Below are 16,525 nucleotides of genomic sequence, written 5' to 3' on the forward strand. Positions count from 1 at the left end.
GCTTTGCCAAATCTTTTCTATCTATGCCTTGCCTTTTCCAGTGATCGATTATTGTTCATTTGGGAATGACAGCTGTGAGCATCAGTGTGTCAGTGTGCTCAATGGTTTTTACTGCCAGTGTAATGATGGATACTCGCTCAATGATGACAAGAAGACCTGCACAAGTTAGTGAAAACCCAAAAACATTCTGCTTTCAATTTATTCATAAAAAGTCTTCATCAATTCTTCTGCAGTTTTCTCAATTGTTTACCATCAGTGTTTGGGGAGTCCATTTGTAAATTATTAAGGACTTTTTAAACAGTGGGTGTAATATCATCAACCTTTATCTGTCCATTGCTAGTCTGTTATTATGTTTTTTTTTCAACCCATAGTTCATCGAGGTTTGCTTCTTAGTAAAAGTCCTGATGCAAAATTCAATTTCTGACATATCATCTTATTACAGTATTTAGCAGAACGTGGAGCCGTTTAAACAGTAATATACAATTCCCATCAAAGTAATGGTTTTGTTTAAGGATGCACCAATATATATGCCTATAATTGGTATCGGCAGATAACGTATTTTTTATCAGAAAAGTGCATCCGAACGAATACTGTGTGATTATTTTAAATTAGGTCACAATGACAACAGAATTGAAGTTTGCATGCTCTGCACTCACAATTTCATTTGAATCAAGAAGCTAAAAACATCGGAATCGGTAGATGTCATTCTAGGTCAGGGATGGGCAACTGGCGGCCCGAGGGCCGCATACGGCTTGGGGTAAATTCTAATACGGCCCGCTGGACCATATTATACTTAATCAAATACTTTTAAAATGATGATTTTTGTATTAGGACGTAAATACTCCCAACCAGGAGGGGGCGCTAGGTCCCGCGGATCCTCACATTAAGCATAGTCCCGTGTTTGGGCTTATGTGAAGAAGAGGTCTTCACGGAGTCCGAAAACCCGAGGTCCGACCCAAGACCCGATCAGGTTCGGGTCTAAAAGTTTCACGCGTGCCTCGGACACGGGTCGGGTACAATAATCCGATCTCGGGTTATTTAAAATGAATGTGTTTTTGCCGAACGGACCCGAGAAGCCCTGAACTCTCGCATGTGTGTGTCAATGTCTTTTTCAAACTTCTCCTCTGTTTGCAAGAGCGCTTGCGACATTGTGTGGCTGGCGATAGGTTAATTTTCGTTCAGACAGACATGTCAGATATTTTTAAATGTAAATTTTAGCCGTTACCTTGGTGTCATCATCATATAAACAAATGGAGCAGCTCGCCAAATTTGTTGCGAGGCCACCGGGGCTGCAGACTGCACACACGTCAGTTTACATTCGGGTCAAAACCAATGCCACTGGTTTGGGTGACGGCTCGTACTCGGGCCAGAATTGCTCTCAGATTTGAAAGATAAAATACATTGTTATTAACATTTTTTATATATATATATTTTTTTGAATTTATGTGTTATTTATTTAAAATAATTTTGTTCTCTAAGGGCGGGATTAGAAACTCCTCTATACTAATTTAAAAGTGCCTTGCTTGTTACAGATGTTAAAGCAATGCAGTTAAGAAGTTTTATCTGAAATGCTTGTCCACTGAAAATAAAGTTATGATTTAGAATTAGCGTAATTGCTAAGTTTTATAGTTAAAATCTTTAAAGACAGGTTAATTGTATATTATGGTTTCTTAATAAAGGAAATAAAGAATGATGTAAATTGTGCGTGTGGTTCTGGCCCCCTTGGTATAAAGGAGAAAAATGCTGGCCCTCGGCATTATCAAAGTTGCCCATCCCTGTTCTAGGTAATCGAATATTAGTATCGGCACAGCAATTTTGTATTGGTGCATCCCTAGTTTTATTAGAATGTGTGATGGTCCAAAACAACTTCAGTCAAAATTGTTCTCTACCAAATTCTTGATGGACAATTGATAAAAAAATTTAAAGAAAGCAAATTTGCATTTTTTGCACAACACCTCACATCTTCAAATTCTATGCAATCTATATTTAGTGATCGATTACTGTTCATTTGGGAATGACAGCTGTGAGCATCAGTGTGTCGGTGTACTCAATGGATTTTACTGCCAGTGTAATGATGGATACTCGCTCAATGATGACAAGAAGACCTGCACAAGTTAGTGAAGAAAACATAAAGACATATCACACAAATACACATAATCACAGTTAACCCTACTGAAAAGGCCAGCCTAAAACTAGCCTAAACTGATTGGCTGGTTTTAGCTGGTCCCCCAGCCTGGTTTTAGTTGGCTAAGCTGGTGTAGTAGGCTCGATTTAGGAAGGTTTTGGACACTTTTTGGGAAACCAGTTGACCCAACAGCTAAAACCATTTGACCCATGGAAGACCAGCTTAAACCAGCTACTTTCATCTTATACCACCTTAGACCAGCCAACCCAGCTTGGTATAAGCTGGCCTTTTCAGTTGGGAAAATAAATCCCAACTTGCTTTTTAAGGGCAAAGTCAAAATGTTACCAAACATTTTGCAGTGTCCCAACTCTTTGGCTGCTTGTTTTGCTTTGAGCTTCTTTTCTCTTTTCTGCCATTTTCAGTGATCGATTATTGTTCATTTGGGAATGACAGCTGTGAGCATCAGTGTGTCAGTGTGCTCAATGGTTTTTACTGCCAATGTAATGATGGATACTCACTCAATGATGACAAGAAGACCTGCACAAGTTTGTGAAGACCCAAAATCAATCTTACACAAATACCCATAATCACAGTTTAATACAAATCCCAACTCCCTTTAAAGTGCAAAGTCAAAATGTTACCAAACATGTTGCAGTTTGCCAGCTCTTTGGCTGCTTGTTTTCCTTTGAGCCTATTTTCTTTTCTCTGCCTGTTTCAGTGATCGATTATTGTTCATTTGGGAATGACAGCTGTGAGCATCAGTGTGTCAGTGTGCTTAATGGCTTTTACTGCCAGTGTAATGATGGATACTCGCTCAATGATGACAAGAAGACCTGCACAAGTTAGTAAAGAAAACATAGTGAAACCTCACACCAACACACATATTCACAGTTAAACCAGCAACTTCCAGCTTAAACCAACTTAGACCAACCAACCCAGCTTAGCCAAACTGGCCAAGCTTCCAGCCTGGTCAAGCTGGTTTAAGCTGGTGGGTCAACTGGTCGTCCTGACCAGCTAAGACCTACTAAAAAGTGTCCAAACCCCCTCTAAAACCAGCCTACTACACCAGATTAACCAGCTAAAACCAGCCAACCAGCTTATGTTGGTTTTAGCTGGCCTTTTCAGTGGGGAATAGAAATCCCAAATTTCTTTTAAGGGCAAAGTCAAAATGCAATTTCCCAACTCTTTGGCTGCTTGTTTTGCTTTAAGCTTCTTTTCTTTTTTTCTGGACATTTCAGTGATCGATTACTGTTCATTTGGAAATGACAGCTGTGAGCATCAGTGTGTCAGTGTGCTCAATGGCTTTTACTGCCAGTGTAATGATGGATACTCGCGTAATGATGACAAGAAGACCTGCACAAGTTAGTAAAGAAAACATAATGAAATCTCACACCAACACAAATAATCACAGTTTAACCCTACTGAAAAGGCAAGCAAAAAACAGCCAAAACTGATTGGCTCGTTTTAGCTGGTCCCCAGCCTGGTTTTAGTTGGTTGATCAAGCTGGGTTTAGAGAGGATTTGGCCACTTCTTTGGGAGACCAGCTGACCCACCAACTAGAACCAGTTGGCCCACCAGCTTGACCAGACTGGAAGACCAGCTTGACAAGCCTAACCAACTTTGCCAGGCTGGGAGGACCAAATTTATCCAGCTACTTCCATTTTAAACAAACTAAGACCAGAAAACCAGCCTAGCCAAACTGGGCAAGCTTCCAGCCTGGTCAAACTGGTGGGTCAACTAGTCTTTCAGCCTGACCAGCTAAGACCTGCTAAAAGTGTCCAAATCTCCTCTAAAACCAGCCTGCTACACTTGCTTAACCAGCTAAAACAGGGCTGGGAGACCAGCTAAAACCAGCCAATCAGCTTATGCCTTTTCAGTGGGGAGTAGAAATCCTAACTTTCTATTAAGGGCAAAGTCAACATGTTACCAAACATTTTGCAATTTCCCAAATCTTTGGCTGCTTGTTTTGCTTTAAGCTTCTTTTCTTTTCTCTGCCTGTTTCAGTGATCGATTATTGCTCATTTGGGAATGACAGCTGTGAGCATCAGTGTGTCGGTGTGCTCAATACTTTTTACTGCCAGTGTAATGATGGATACTCGCTCAATGATGACAAGAAGACCTGCACAAGTTAGTAAAGAAAGCATAATGAGATTCCACACCAACACACATAATCACAGTTTAACCCTACTGAAAAGGCCAGCTAAAACCGGGCTAAACTGATTGGTTAGTTTTAGCTGGTCCCCAGCCAGGTTTAAGCTGGTTAAGCTGGTGTAGCAAACTGTGTTTAGAAGGTTTTGGCCACTTTTTTGGGAGACCAGCTAACCCACCAGCTAAAACCAATTAACCCAACAGCTAAAACCAGTTAACCCACCAGCTTGACCAGACAGGAAGACCAGCTTGACAAGCTTAACCAACATTGCCAGGCTGGTACGACCATCTTTAACCAGCTACTTCCATCTCAAACCAACTAAGACCAGCAAACCAGCTTAGCCAGACTGGTCAAGCTTCCAGCCTGGTCAAGCTGGTGGGTCAACTGGTCTTTCAGCCTGACCAGCTAAGTCCTGCTAAAAAGTGTCCAAACTCCTCTAAAACCAGCCTTCTACACTAGCTTAACCATCTAAAACAAGGCTGGGGTAGGAGCCGATGGTGTAGTGGACAGTGCTTCGACATATGGTGCAAACACACTTCCGGCGACCCAAGTTCGAATCCCGGCTTGAGGTCCTTTGCCGATCCCATACCCCTCTCTTCACCCTGTACTTTCCTGTCGCCTTTCCATTACTTACTATCAATAAAAGGCTAAAATGGCCCCCCCCAAAAAATTATAAAACAAGGCTGGGAGACCAGCTGCAATAAAACCAGCTTAGCCTGGTTTAAGATGGCCCTTTCAATATGAATCCAAGCTTGTTTTTAAGGCAAAGTTAAAACGTTACCAAACATTTTGCAGTTTGCCAACTCTTTAGCTTCTTGTTTCACTCTGAGCTTCTTTGCTTTTCTCTGCTTGTTTCAGTGATCGATTATTGTTCATTTGGGAATGACAGCTGTGAGCATCAGTGTGTCAGTGTGCTCAATGGATTTTACTGCCAATGTAATAATGGATACTCGCTCAATGATGACAAGAAGACCTGCACAAGTTAGTGAAAAATTCATAATGAAGCCTCACACCAACACACATAACCCTCTTAAACCAGCTTGCTACACCAACTTAACAAGCTAAAACCAGGCTGGTATTTCCTAGTGAAAAGGCCAGCCTAAGCTGGTTTTAACTGGCCTTTTCAGTAGGGAATATGAATCCCAGCCTGTTTTTAAGGGGCAAGTCAACATGTTACCAAACATTTTGCAGTTTGCCTACTCTTTCGCTTATTGTTTCACTCTGAGCTTCTTTCATTTCTCTGCCTGTTTCAGTGATCGATTATTGTTCATTTGGGAATGACAGCTGTGAGCATCAGTGTGTCAGTGTGCTCAATGGATTTCACTGCCAATGTAATAATGGATACTCGCTCAATGATGACAAGAAGACCTGCACAAGTTAGTGAAAAAATCATAATGAAACCTCACACCAACACACATAACCCAGCTTGCTACACCAGCTTAACCAGCTAAAACCAGGCTGGTGTTTCCTAGTGAAAAGGCCAGCCTAAGCTGGTTTTAACTGGCCTTTTCAGTAGGGAATATGAATCCCAGCCTGTTTTTAAGGGGCAAGTCAAGATGTTACCAAACATTTTGCAGTTTGCCTACTCTTTCGCTTCTTGTTTCACTCTGAGCTTCTTTCTGTTCTCTGCCTGTTTCAGTGATCGATTATTGTTCATTTGGGAATGACAGCTGTGAGCATCAGTGTGTCGGTGTGCTCAATGGTTTTTACTGCCAGTGTGATGATGGATACTTGCTCAATGATGACAAGAAGACCTGCACAAGTTAGTAAAGAAAGCATAATGAAATCCCACACCAACACACATAATCACAGTTAACCCTACTGAAAAGGCCAGCTAAAACTGATTGACTGGTTTAAGCTGGTCCCCCAGCTAGGTTTTAGCTGGTGTAGCAAACTGTGTTTAGAGGGGTTCTGGCCACTTTTTTGAGAAACCAGCTGACCCACAAGCTAAAACCAAGTAACCCAACAGCTAAAACTAGTTTACCCATCAGCTTGACAAGACTGATGCCAGCTTGAACAGCTTTAACTAGCTACTTCCATCTTAAACCAACTAAGACCAGCAAACCAGCTAAACTGGCCACGCTCTCAACCTGGTCAAGCTGGTGGGTCAACTGGTCATCTTATGCTAGTTTTAACTGGCCTTTTCAGTGGGGAATAGTAATCCCAACTTGCTTTCAGCAATTTCCCAACTTTTTGGCTGCTTGTTTTGCTTTCAGCATCTTTTTCTTTTCTCTGTCCATTCCAGTGATCGATTACTGTTCATTTGGGAATGACAGCTGTGAGCATCAGTGTGTCGGTGTGCTCAATGGTTTTTACTGCCAGTGTAATGATGGATACTCACTCAATGATGACAAGAAGACCTGCACAAGTTAGTGAGGAAAACAAGCCGTTTTAGATCTCTATATGTAAACCCAAAACTTGCATGCATGCTTGCATTGATTCAAATTTGTATTCCTTAACCGGTAGCTGCTTTGTGGATAGCTTTTATGATTGCAGACTATAAAATGACTTTTTTGCATGTTCTGTGTTAGTTATGTGCTAGCTATTATTTTATAATATGATCGGTACAGGTTGTGGATGCCCTCGTGGTCATTTGAATTACGAATAAATAATAAAATAGTTTTACATGCTTAACTTTTTTTGTAAAGTTCTGTTTAGTCTCTGGTTTTTATAATGGTTACAGATAAAATCTTTTAAACTCTTGCTGGAAATAACAGCTTCTGGTGCTAACTGTTTGTAGTAGATACCTAGACCAGCAACAAAACTGATACAAAGCTCCAAAAACAACCTGGACCACCTTAAGCAGACATGGTTGACATGTTATACAAAGCTATTCATGTATAATACGTTAGATTTGTCATTCTAGTAATACTAAACCAGAATTGTATTTATTTTTGTCTTTTAGTGATCGACTATTGCTCCTTTGGCAATCACAGTTGTGATCATAAGTGTGTTGGTGTGCTCAATGGTTTCTACTGTGTCTGCAATGAAGGATACTCTCTACAGGAGGACAGAAAGACCTGCAAGTGTACGTATGAGACATCAAACAGATGTTATAATGCTTCACAGTTCGCAACGACTTGGATTTTTTTGGAATTCACAACCAAGATCAATTGGAATAACAGAGTAATCTGACGATTCACATCACAAAAATATTTTTGACCCATGCTGCATTAAGCGTTAGGCACAAAAACACTTTTACGCTACTTAAAATCAACTGGCACGGAAGTGCCCTCCTTCATGCCTGATGAACTTCCCAGACTTTGTCCTTGGAAAACTGTAAAGTTCACAAAATATCAAGTGGGCCATTAATCATGTTTTTAGTTGACCTGCAGCCTCCAGACATCCCTTAACCAGATATCCTTTACACCCTCAGTGTTGTCTAACTCACCTTGCTACGATGGGTCAGTTTAACCCAACATATGTATTGGTATACAGAACTTCTTATAGCAAATCAATGCATGTATTAAACAATGTAATTATTTCTAATCTAAGAATGTATAGTAACAAATACACTCTTAACACACCTGCTGTACATGTAAATGCAAAATCTGTGCTCATATGATTTAAGAGAGATACCAAGGAGATCATCCACTTATGAACAAATCTAGGCATCATGTCACCAACCATCAGAAATCACATTTCTTTTCTAATTTGATGTTAGGCAAAATGTGAATCTGAAGAATAAATATGACAATTCTTTTAAAATAGTACTGCTGTTCTGACTATGATGCTGATTTATTGTCAAAGTAGCAATGAATTCACTGTTCATGGTTGTTGTTTTATTGTTTTCTGTAGCGGATAACTTATGCAACACGGTTGAACATGGTTGTGAGCACCAATGTGTGAGCACTCCGGGATCGTACTACTGCATATGTCCCGAGGGTCATCTGCTCCAGGACGACGGCAAGACTTGCACAAGTACTGCAACTTCTCATTCATACCAACATTTACTACCACTGGGATTTCCCCAAACTTTTATTTTATATGGGGAAATGCCTGAAACTCATTCTAGAGTATGTAATTTTCTTTATTAGTGCTTGATTCGTAGGTTGCCATTTCTATAATCACTGCCTCTATAGGGCTTTAAAAAGATCTACTGTTTGGAATTACATATTACTAGTGTAGTAGTTACATACTGGTATTAGTGCGCAATTCGATATATGCATACTATAATGTGTAGTAGTATCATAGGTTATGCAAATCTCAGTATGCATACTATGTAATTATAATGTTGTATACTTTTAGTGTATGTGATTTTGGTGTTTTAACATTTGCAATGTGAAGTATGTAATTTTCGAGTGCACAATACATAGGTTAAGTGTATGCATAGTAGTATTGTAGGTTATACAATTTAGTATGCATAGTACGTCATATAAAACCACAGCATATTGAGAATGACATATACTTTGTAGGTATGTAATTTTCTTTTAACAATTGCAATGGTTAAAGGTAGAGTATGTAGTTCACTTTATAGTGCACGATACGTAGGTTATGTGTATTATAATAATGCATAGTATAGTATAGTAGGTTATATGATTTATGCTATGCATACAATATAGTAACAACAACCAGAGCACACTGAAAATGCTATATACTTTGTGGTGTGTTATTGTGGTGTTTTAACACTTGCAATGGTTAAAAGTGAAGTATGCAATTTTTTTTATTAGTGCACAATTTGTTGGTTATGTGTAAACTAACGTGCAGTAGTATAATAGGTTAAGCAATTTGTAGTATTTTTTAGGTATGCCATTTTTCTTTTAATACTTGCAACGGTTAAAGTTGAAGTATGTAGTTTACTTTATAGTGCACAATTTCTAGGTTATGTGTATTATATTAACGCATAGTAGTATAGTAGGTTATATGATTTATACTATGGATACGATGTAGTAACAACAACCAGAGCACACTGAAAATGCTATATACTTTGTAGTGTGTCATTGTGGTGTTTGTGAAGTATGCAATTTTTTATTAGTGCACAATTCGTAGGTTATGCGTAATATAATGAGCAGTAGTATCATAGGTTATGCTATTTGTAGTGTGCACACTATGTAATAAACAACCAGCACACACTGAGAATGTTATATATTTATCTGGTATGTAATTTTTGTGTTTAACATTTAAAATGGTTAAAGGTGAAGTATGAATTTTTATTAGTGCACAATTCGTAGGTTATGCGTAATATAATGTGCAGCAGTATAATAGGTTAAGCAATTTGTAGTAAGCATGCATACTATGTAATATATAACCAGAGCACACTGAGAATGTAATATATTTTGTAGGTATGCCATTTTTCTTTTAACACTTGCAGCGGTTAAAGCTGGTTCGTAGGTTATGTATATTATAATAATGCATAGTAGTATAGTAGGTTATATGATTTATACTATAAATACGATGTAGTATACAACCAGAGCATACTGAAAATGCTATATACTTTGTAGTGTGCCATTGTGGTGTTTTAACACTTGTAGTATACAACCAGAGCACACTGAGAATGTTATATACTTGATATTTTATGTCATTTTTATGTTTTAACACTTGTACTTGTTAATTTTTTTTACTTTTGCTTTATAATAAAAATACCTAGACAAATTCTCTTTCCCTTCTACCAGCATGCCGATCTTCCATCATCGACTTGGTCCTCCTCATCGACGGCTCCAAAAGCGTGCGGCCAAATAATTTTGAACTCGTCAAGCAGTTTGTGAACCAGGTGGTGGATCAGCTGGACGTGTCATCTAAAGGCACACGCGTGGGTCTCGTCCAGTATTCCAGCCGAGTTCGGACAGAGTTTCCCCTCAGCATGTACCAGACGAAGGATGAGATCAAAAAGGCCGTGATGAGCGTGGAATACATGGAGAAGGGAACCATGACAGGCATGGCTCTCAAACACATGGTGGAAAACAGCTTTTCCGAGCCTGAGGGAGCCCGTCCGGCCCAGAAGAACATCCCAAGGGTCGGTCTGGTCTTTACTGATGGTCGCTCACAGGATGACATTACAGAGTGGGCAAAGAAAGCAAAGGATGCAGGTATTGTGGTTTAGATTTAGAAATTAAAGTTGCAAAACACTGGAAAGAATCACTCCTGAATGATTAGATATGTAAGCAAAACTATCTAACAAGTAACTGCTTGTTTTTCTCTAATAAGAGTTCAAACCCTATATATAGCTTTTCTTGGAAGTACCTGCTATGTTCTGTTAGACCATGATAAGATTGCAGTGTGTGTGTTTTGTTTGTTCAGGAATCACAATGTACGCCGTCGGTGTGGGCAAAGCCGTAGAGGATGAATTACGAGTGATTGCTTCAGATCCGGTGGAAAAACACTTCTTTTACTCGGCCGACTTCACTGCCATCACTCAAATTGCTGAGAATCTTAACTTCAACGTCTGCGCCGGTAAGTCTGACATCAAAAGGTCAAATGGTCATATGGTATGGAAGGTGGACGGGGTCTGGAAAAAGATTTCAGCGATTAGCAAATAGCAACATGACCCAACTTCAAACGGTCCAATCAGTTCTCGATTGACAAATTCAAGTCCAGCCCCACGTCTTTTTATTTCAGAAGTTTTACTTGGATATACGTCACCTCAATAAGATAACCGCTACTTCCGTTTTATAGCAACTTTAACTCTTTCCCCTCCACTGACGAGTTATCTCATCAATAAGGAGAAAACATTTGCATAAAAAAAGTGTTCCTGATGAGGTTTTAGGTTAATCTGTAATGCGGTGATTATCCACTAGATGTCGCACTTACTCAATTTATAAAAAAATTAAGATAAATTTTTTACTAATTTTAAACTCTGTGTACGTTTTGATAATCATCCCTGAATCTGAACTCTAACAAAATTCCTTCACAAAAATGCAATTATTTCAGCTTTTTGCTAAAAAAATATTTTTCAAGAAAAATACCCATATTTCAGAGTTTATAAGCAGAGAAAATATATAGATAGGATGTAACGTTTTTTGTCCCATTGTGTTTGTTTGTTTGAAAGCAAAGGGTCTGTTTTTTCATTTGAATTTTTTTCTGGAATGCATTTTGTGAAACTTTTGTGAAAATTTCAAAAAAAAAGCTGGCCGGCAACTTTAAAGCGTTACATTTCCTTCACACGCTTGATATATTTGGCCAATCACAATGCACCGGATAGCTGGCCAATCGGGGCACACTGTGCTTTTCAAAACAATAAACTTTGTACAAATCGACGCGTTTCAAAAATGTGGGCATAGAAAAGCAACTAGAATGTACGGTATGTGGAAAATAATGTGTTTTTGGACCATAAACGACGTGAACACATTGCATTACACCAAATAACCAAATAATATTCTTTTTAACATCATAATGAAACACAACAGAGAATTATATCAAATCTGAGAACTATGAAAGAGAAAACTTTCCTCTGTAAACTGCATGAAAATGATGCATGAATGTGCTCACTGTTAAACATTACACACATTTACTGTTCACAAAAAGCTGTGCAATAGTGCCATCTGGTGTCACTTAAGAGACTTACAGCATCTACCTGTAAAGCTTTACAGGTCCGCAAAACTTTGCATGATGTAATATTATCTTTGTCTCTTGTGTCTTTCTGTTTTCAGCTGAGAGTCAAGGGGAGATTGAGGTGAAAGAGCCCTGCGCTTGTGAAAATCTTGTAGAGTTCCAGCAGGCCACCATGACCGCTTTGGGCCAACTCAACCAGAAACATATCCTTTAGATATTCAGGGAAGTTCCTTTAAAAGCACTTTTTATTCTTTTATCTGTTTTTACACTATCACACTGGTGTGCACAATGCAGGATTTTGAACTACGGTTTCTTAACGCAGCATTCAAACTTCTAGCTGAATGAACATTGCTCTGGTGGTTATTTTAAAGCAACACTATGTAGTTTTTTTACCTTTAAATAATGTCTCTAAAATTATTTCAGTGATAGAACAACTTTTAACTGGACAAATTGTACTGTTGCTGCAACCTGAGCAGCCTCCTAGCTGCTAAAAACACACTCTGAAAGTGGCGGTGGAGGGTAGGAAACACAGCCCCGCCCCTCCCCCTGCCTGCAGAAGAGTGTCTGATACCAGGCACTGTTGCGCTTTTCAACCACATGGGGGAGCTGTAAGTCATTTTTACATGGAAACTACATAGTGTTGCTTTAAGACATTTGACAGGTTAGGTGTGCGTTTTACAGAAAAATGATCAACAATGTGGAACATTTCTCAACCAATCAGAATAAAGCCTTCTAGAGGCCCATGGTATAATAAGCCTTCTGCATAATTAAGTGTGTGGCCACTTGAGTGACAAGTGGATTGCCGCTGCTGTGGTTGTGGGTGTGGTTTCAGTAACCAAGTACCTCAGCTCCACCCACTTTCCACCTCTTTGCCTATTATTTGTTATCTGGAAGTCACACGCAGTCACATGCTGCCAAGATGGTGACAGTCGGCTACGCCCACTTTGGGCTTCAAAAATGGGTTGTGGCTAGAAGGGATACAGTAAACGGTGAAATATGGCCATATGAGTGCTGTTTTCATCCTAATCCAACCCTCAAACCTAACCCTAAACTCAACATCTCGCAAGATTTGGCTGTTTGCTGTATACCTTCTAGCCAAAACCTCAAAAATGCTCTTCAGAAATGCTCTTACGGGCGACGTCATGGATACTATCCCCATGTTTTATACAGTCTAGTGTAAACTTTCGGCACTTAAATTACAGTTAAAATACACACATTTACAAAACTCCAAACATAAAACTATTATTTGCACTCACAATATTGACTACTATCAGCAAAACCATGGTCTAACTATCATTTTTGAAAACCATGGTTGTCATGGTTGTGGTTACCATGATTTTACTACAGTAACCATTTTTTTGTTTGTTTTAACTGTAGAAAACCCACACTCTAAAAAATGCTGGGTTGTTTTTAACCCAGGGCTGGGTCACTATTGGACAGAACACACTGCTGGGTTAAAATTACATAACTGCTGGGTTGTTTTAACCCAATTGCTGGGTTATTGTCAATCAACGATGTTGAAACAACCCAGCAGTTGGGTTAAAATAACCCAGCAGTTGGGTCATTTTAACCCGGCAGTGTGTTCTGTCCAATAGTGACCCAGCCCTGGGTTAAAAACAACCCAGCATTTTTTAGAGTGCATGGTTAATTATCGTAAGGGTCGTTATTATTTTTGCTTGACTTCTGTTAATCCAAAACTTTTGGAAAGTCATCATTAACTATTTTCACTGTGGAAATGAAGGATTAAATCGCATGACCTGTTTAAAATGTGTTTTGAGCCTCGGTAATGAGCACTGTGGGTGGCACAGAGAACTAAAAGGCTCGGCAAATGTTTCTGTAATATTAATATGTTTGTATTGTACATGTACACCTTTGGCACTTCTATACAGTATAAGGTCTGTAGATTTATACGTAATACACAGAGGCTTAGCAGAAGTGGAACAGAAGCCCCTGTGTAAGGAGAGACAGAGGGGTCTTATTGTATCTGCCACAGTGATCTCTTCCAGACCGGCCCTTCTGGTTTGGCTCCTCACATAAACCTCAGTGACCGCAGCCTTCAATGGCTCTTTGTTGTCAATCTCAAACTCGGGATCATTCATCAAATCTCAAATAATCCTCTGTTCTCTCACTGAGTCCAGAAACAGATGTTTCTCAATTTGAATGCATGGATTTGAGTTTCAGTTTCATGCATTTACTTAAAATTTAATGATTATAAATAATGTGTTTGGTTTTAAATAGGAAGGAACTGTTTGTGTCTTTAATCGTAGATAACAGGTAACATTTATGCATTTGTTTGAGTCAGCTTGCAATATTTCCTGACCATTCTCTGTTCCTGTATAGCACAGTGGTAGAGCATTGCGTTAACACAAAAGGGTCATAGGTTCAAACCCAGGGAACACACATACTGATAAAAATGTGAACTGTAATATGCACTATTGGATGAAAGCATGTACCGAATGCATAAATGTAATGTAAATGTTAGTATGTTTATCGTTCATAGCACAAGCATTGTGAGAAATATTACGTGCTGAAGTATTGGGGTTTGTTGAAAGTATTTGTGGGCCCTCATTTATAAAATGCTGCATAGAAATCATCCTACATTTGATCTTACGATTATTTATCAAAAATGCATACGTGTGATTCATAAGCCGAAAATACGTGCAAAAAGCTGAGCAGCTGAGCAGTTTCAGATCTCCGCCTTTAAACAATGCCTAATTAATGTCACAGACATATAAGGGAGCGTCTGTCAATGTTTAAATTATTTTCGAGCAGCAAGAATGGCTTATATTTCCAAAAACTTGCTAAGCACTTTTCCACGTCAAACACGTTTTTATAAATATGGACTTGCTGTGGATTTTTGCATGTGCACACTTTACGATCAAATCTGTGCATACGCACGTTTTATAAATGAGGCCCCTGATCGTCTTAGCAAACACCACTAATTTACTGTAACAATCCTTCCTTTATGAAAACTAACCATGGTTTTACTACAAATTAAATCCAAAAACCATGCATACTATAAGTAATCTTGGTTACTACAAATTAAGCATGATTTTGCTGTAAAAAAATCTATATATTGAGAAAATGTTGTCCAAATTAAGTCCTTAGCAACCACATTACTAATGATAAAGATATATCAAGATATCTTCATGAAACATGATATATCCTAATTATTTTTGCATGAAACAAAATCGATAATCTTGACCCATACAATGTATTTTTGGCTATTGCTACAAATATACCCGTGCTACTTATGACTGGCTTTGTGGTCCAGGGTCACAATATTAACATTTACATTTATGCATTTGGCAGATGCATTTATCCCAATTTCAGAGTATACATTTTTGATTTATGGCCTAGGATTGAACCCATGACCTTTGCACTGATGCTTGTGCATTGCTTGAGCTGCACAGACAGGAAATACAAGTGGAAAGTTGTCACAATAGGTTGTAAAATGTTTATTCGACTATATACTAACAGATACCACAGTAAAGACCAAATGTACTGATCCTCGATCATTTCTTAACCTTATTTTACTGTCAGCTATGACCAAACGATTGGAGGTTCTGGAGAATCAGCTGCTCACGAGAAAATGAATCAGCACTTCACGTAGACCGGCGAGGTCGAAGGGTCCTGTTGGGTATGAAGGGTCCCACAATCAAACCAAAGTTCCTGTGCCATTTTTGACATTGTTCCCTATTTATACATGACCTGTGGTATGGTTTATAGAGAGGTTTGTATTTGGTGAAATTTATATTAGCATTTATACGCTAAAAAGGGAAGTGTTGTACCACTTTTAAATATCATCATCTCCATACCATTTATAGCAGTTTTTGGTTTTGCAGTGGTACAAGATTTGTGCACAATGTAAATATGTGGATCTGTAAAACTGGAGCATGAAACAGTATATTGTTACTGTTATTAAATAACATTTCTATTAAATAAGTACAAATATTATGTTACAAATAATACATTTTTCATTTTACCATTGTGTTATAATTTGATAGCATAAAATACTGAAACGGACACAGTGAAATGATCCGCTTTGGCAAACAGCAGATATAAACAAAGTCGATGTCATGGCTGAATATTAGAAAAGTCACGTGTCTGATATTTGTTGAATGTTAGATTTGACTGCAAAACAGACTTTTGTAATTCTGTCTGTATGGTTTGTTAACTTTAAAATTGAGATAAAAACAGGGTGATAGCGTACAGAAATGCCCGTTAAGATTGCAGTTTTTTATGTATTATCGAAGTGTAACGTACATACACAGAATCCGGTTACCTCAGAATTCTGTGGCCTCAGGTTTTTTATGTTTTTATAAGCGTCTGCAGAAAAAGTCCCATTATAAAGCTCTCATATGTGAATTATTGTACTTTTGAATATTTCCTAATAAACACTCTTTTAAAATAACATTTAAAGTGTCTTGGTCTAAAGCTACATACACATTTCTTACAAACTCCAAACTCTTTGATTGGCATTTACATCATCCATCATAATCTCAAAACATTTCAAAACAAAATCTCTCTTGATGCCTAAAGACCTTTAAACATCTAAAACAAAGTGTCTCATCATTCTCCATGAACTTATCGACAGCTCTCAGTAGACATCCTAATAAACCCCTAGAGACGAGCTCCCGATAAACAAGCAGTATTGACCTTTATCTTCAGATCTCAATGAGAACCCAAGAGTCTAAAGTCTCCGTCCTGTCCTCATCTCTCGCTCTGGACTCACTGGAGGCTGTGAAATGTCAGAGATTCCC

General features: G+C 38.6%; 1 protein-coding gene across 1 annotated transcript in view; it reads left to right on the forward strand.

The window, feature by feature from the left end:
* Positions 1–16,176, forward strand: part of matn4 (matrilin 4) — a 26,759-nt gene extending 10,583 nt beyond the window's left edge. Inside the window, exons 8-21 of the mRNA XM_073870485.1 lie at positions 42–164; positions 2,548–2,670; positions 2,844–2,966; positions 4,130–4,252; positions 5,133–5,255; positions 5,528–5,650; positions 5,914–6,036; positions 6,520–6,642; positions 7,180–7,302; positions 8,073–8,195; positions 9,887–10,300; positions 10,512–10,664; positions 11,861–11,963; positions 15,298–16,176. Coding sequence (XP_073726586.1) covers positions 42–164; positions 2,548–2,670; positions 2,844–2,966; positions 4,130–4,252; positions 5,133–5,255; positions 5,528–5,650; positions 5,914–6,036; positions 6,520–6,642; positions 7,180–7,302; positions 8,073–8,195; positions 9,887–10,300; positions 10,512–10,664; positions 11,861–11,963; positions 15,298–15,358 — 1,961 coding nt within the window. The 3' untranslated portion in view covers positions 15,359–16,176. The remainder of the gene's footprint in view (positions 1–41; positions 165–2,547; positions 2,671–2,843; positions 2,967–4,129; positions 4,253–5,132; positions 5,256–5,527; positions 5,651–5,913; positions 6,037–6,519; positions 6,643–7,179; positions 7,303–8,072; positions 8,196–9,886; positions 10,301–10,511; positions 10,665–11,860; positions 11,964–15,297) is intronic.
* The last annotated feature ends 349 nt before the right edge of the window (positions 16,177–16,525 follow it).

This window comes from Misgurnus anguillicaudatus, chromosome 8 (genome assembly GCF_027580225.2).
Source record: "Misgurnus anguillicaudatus chromosome 8, ASM2758022v2, whole genome shotgun sequence".
Lineage (NCBI taxonomy): Eukaryota > Metazoa > Chordata > Actinopteri > Cypriniformes > Cobitidae > Misgurnus > Misgurnus anguillicaudatus.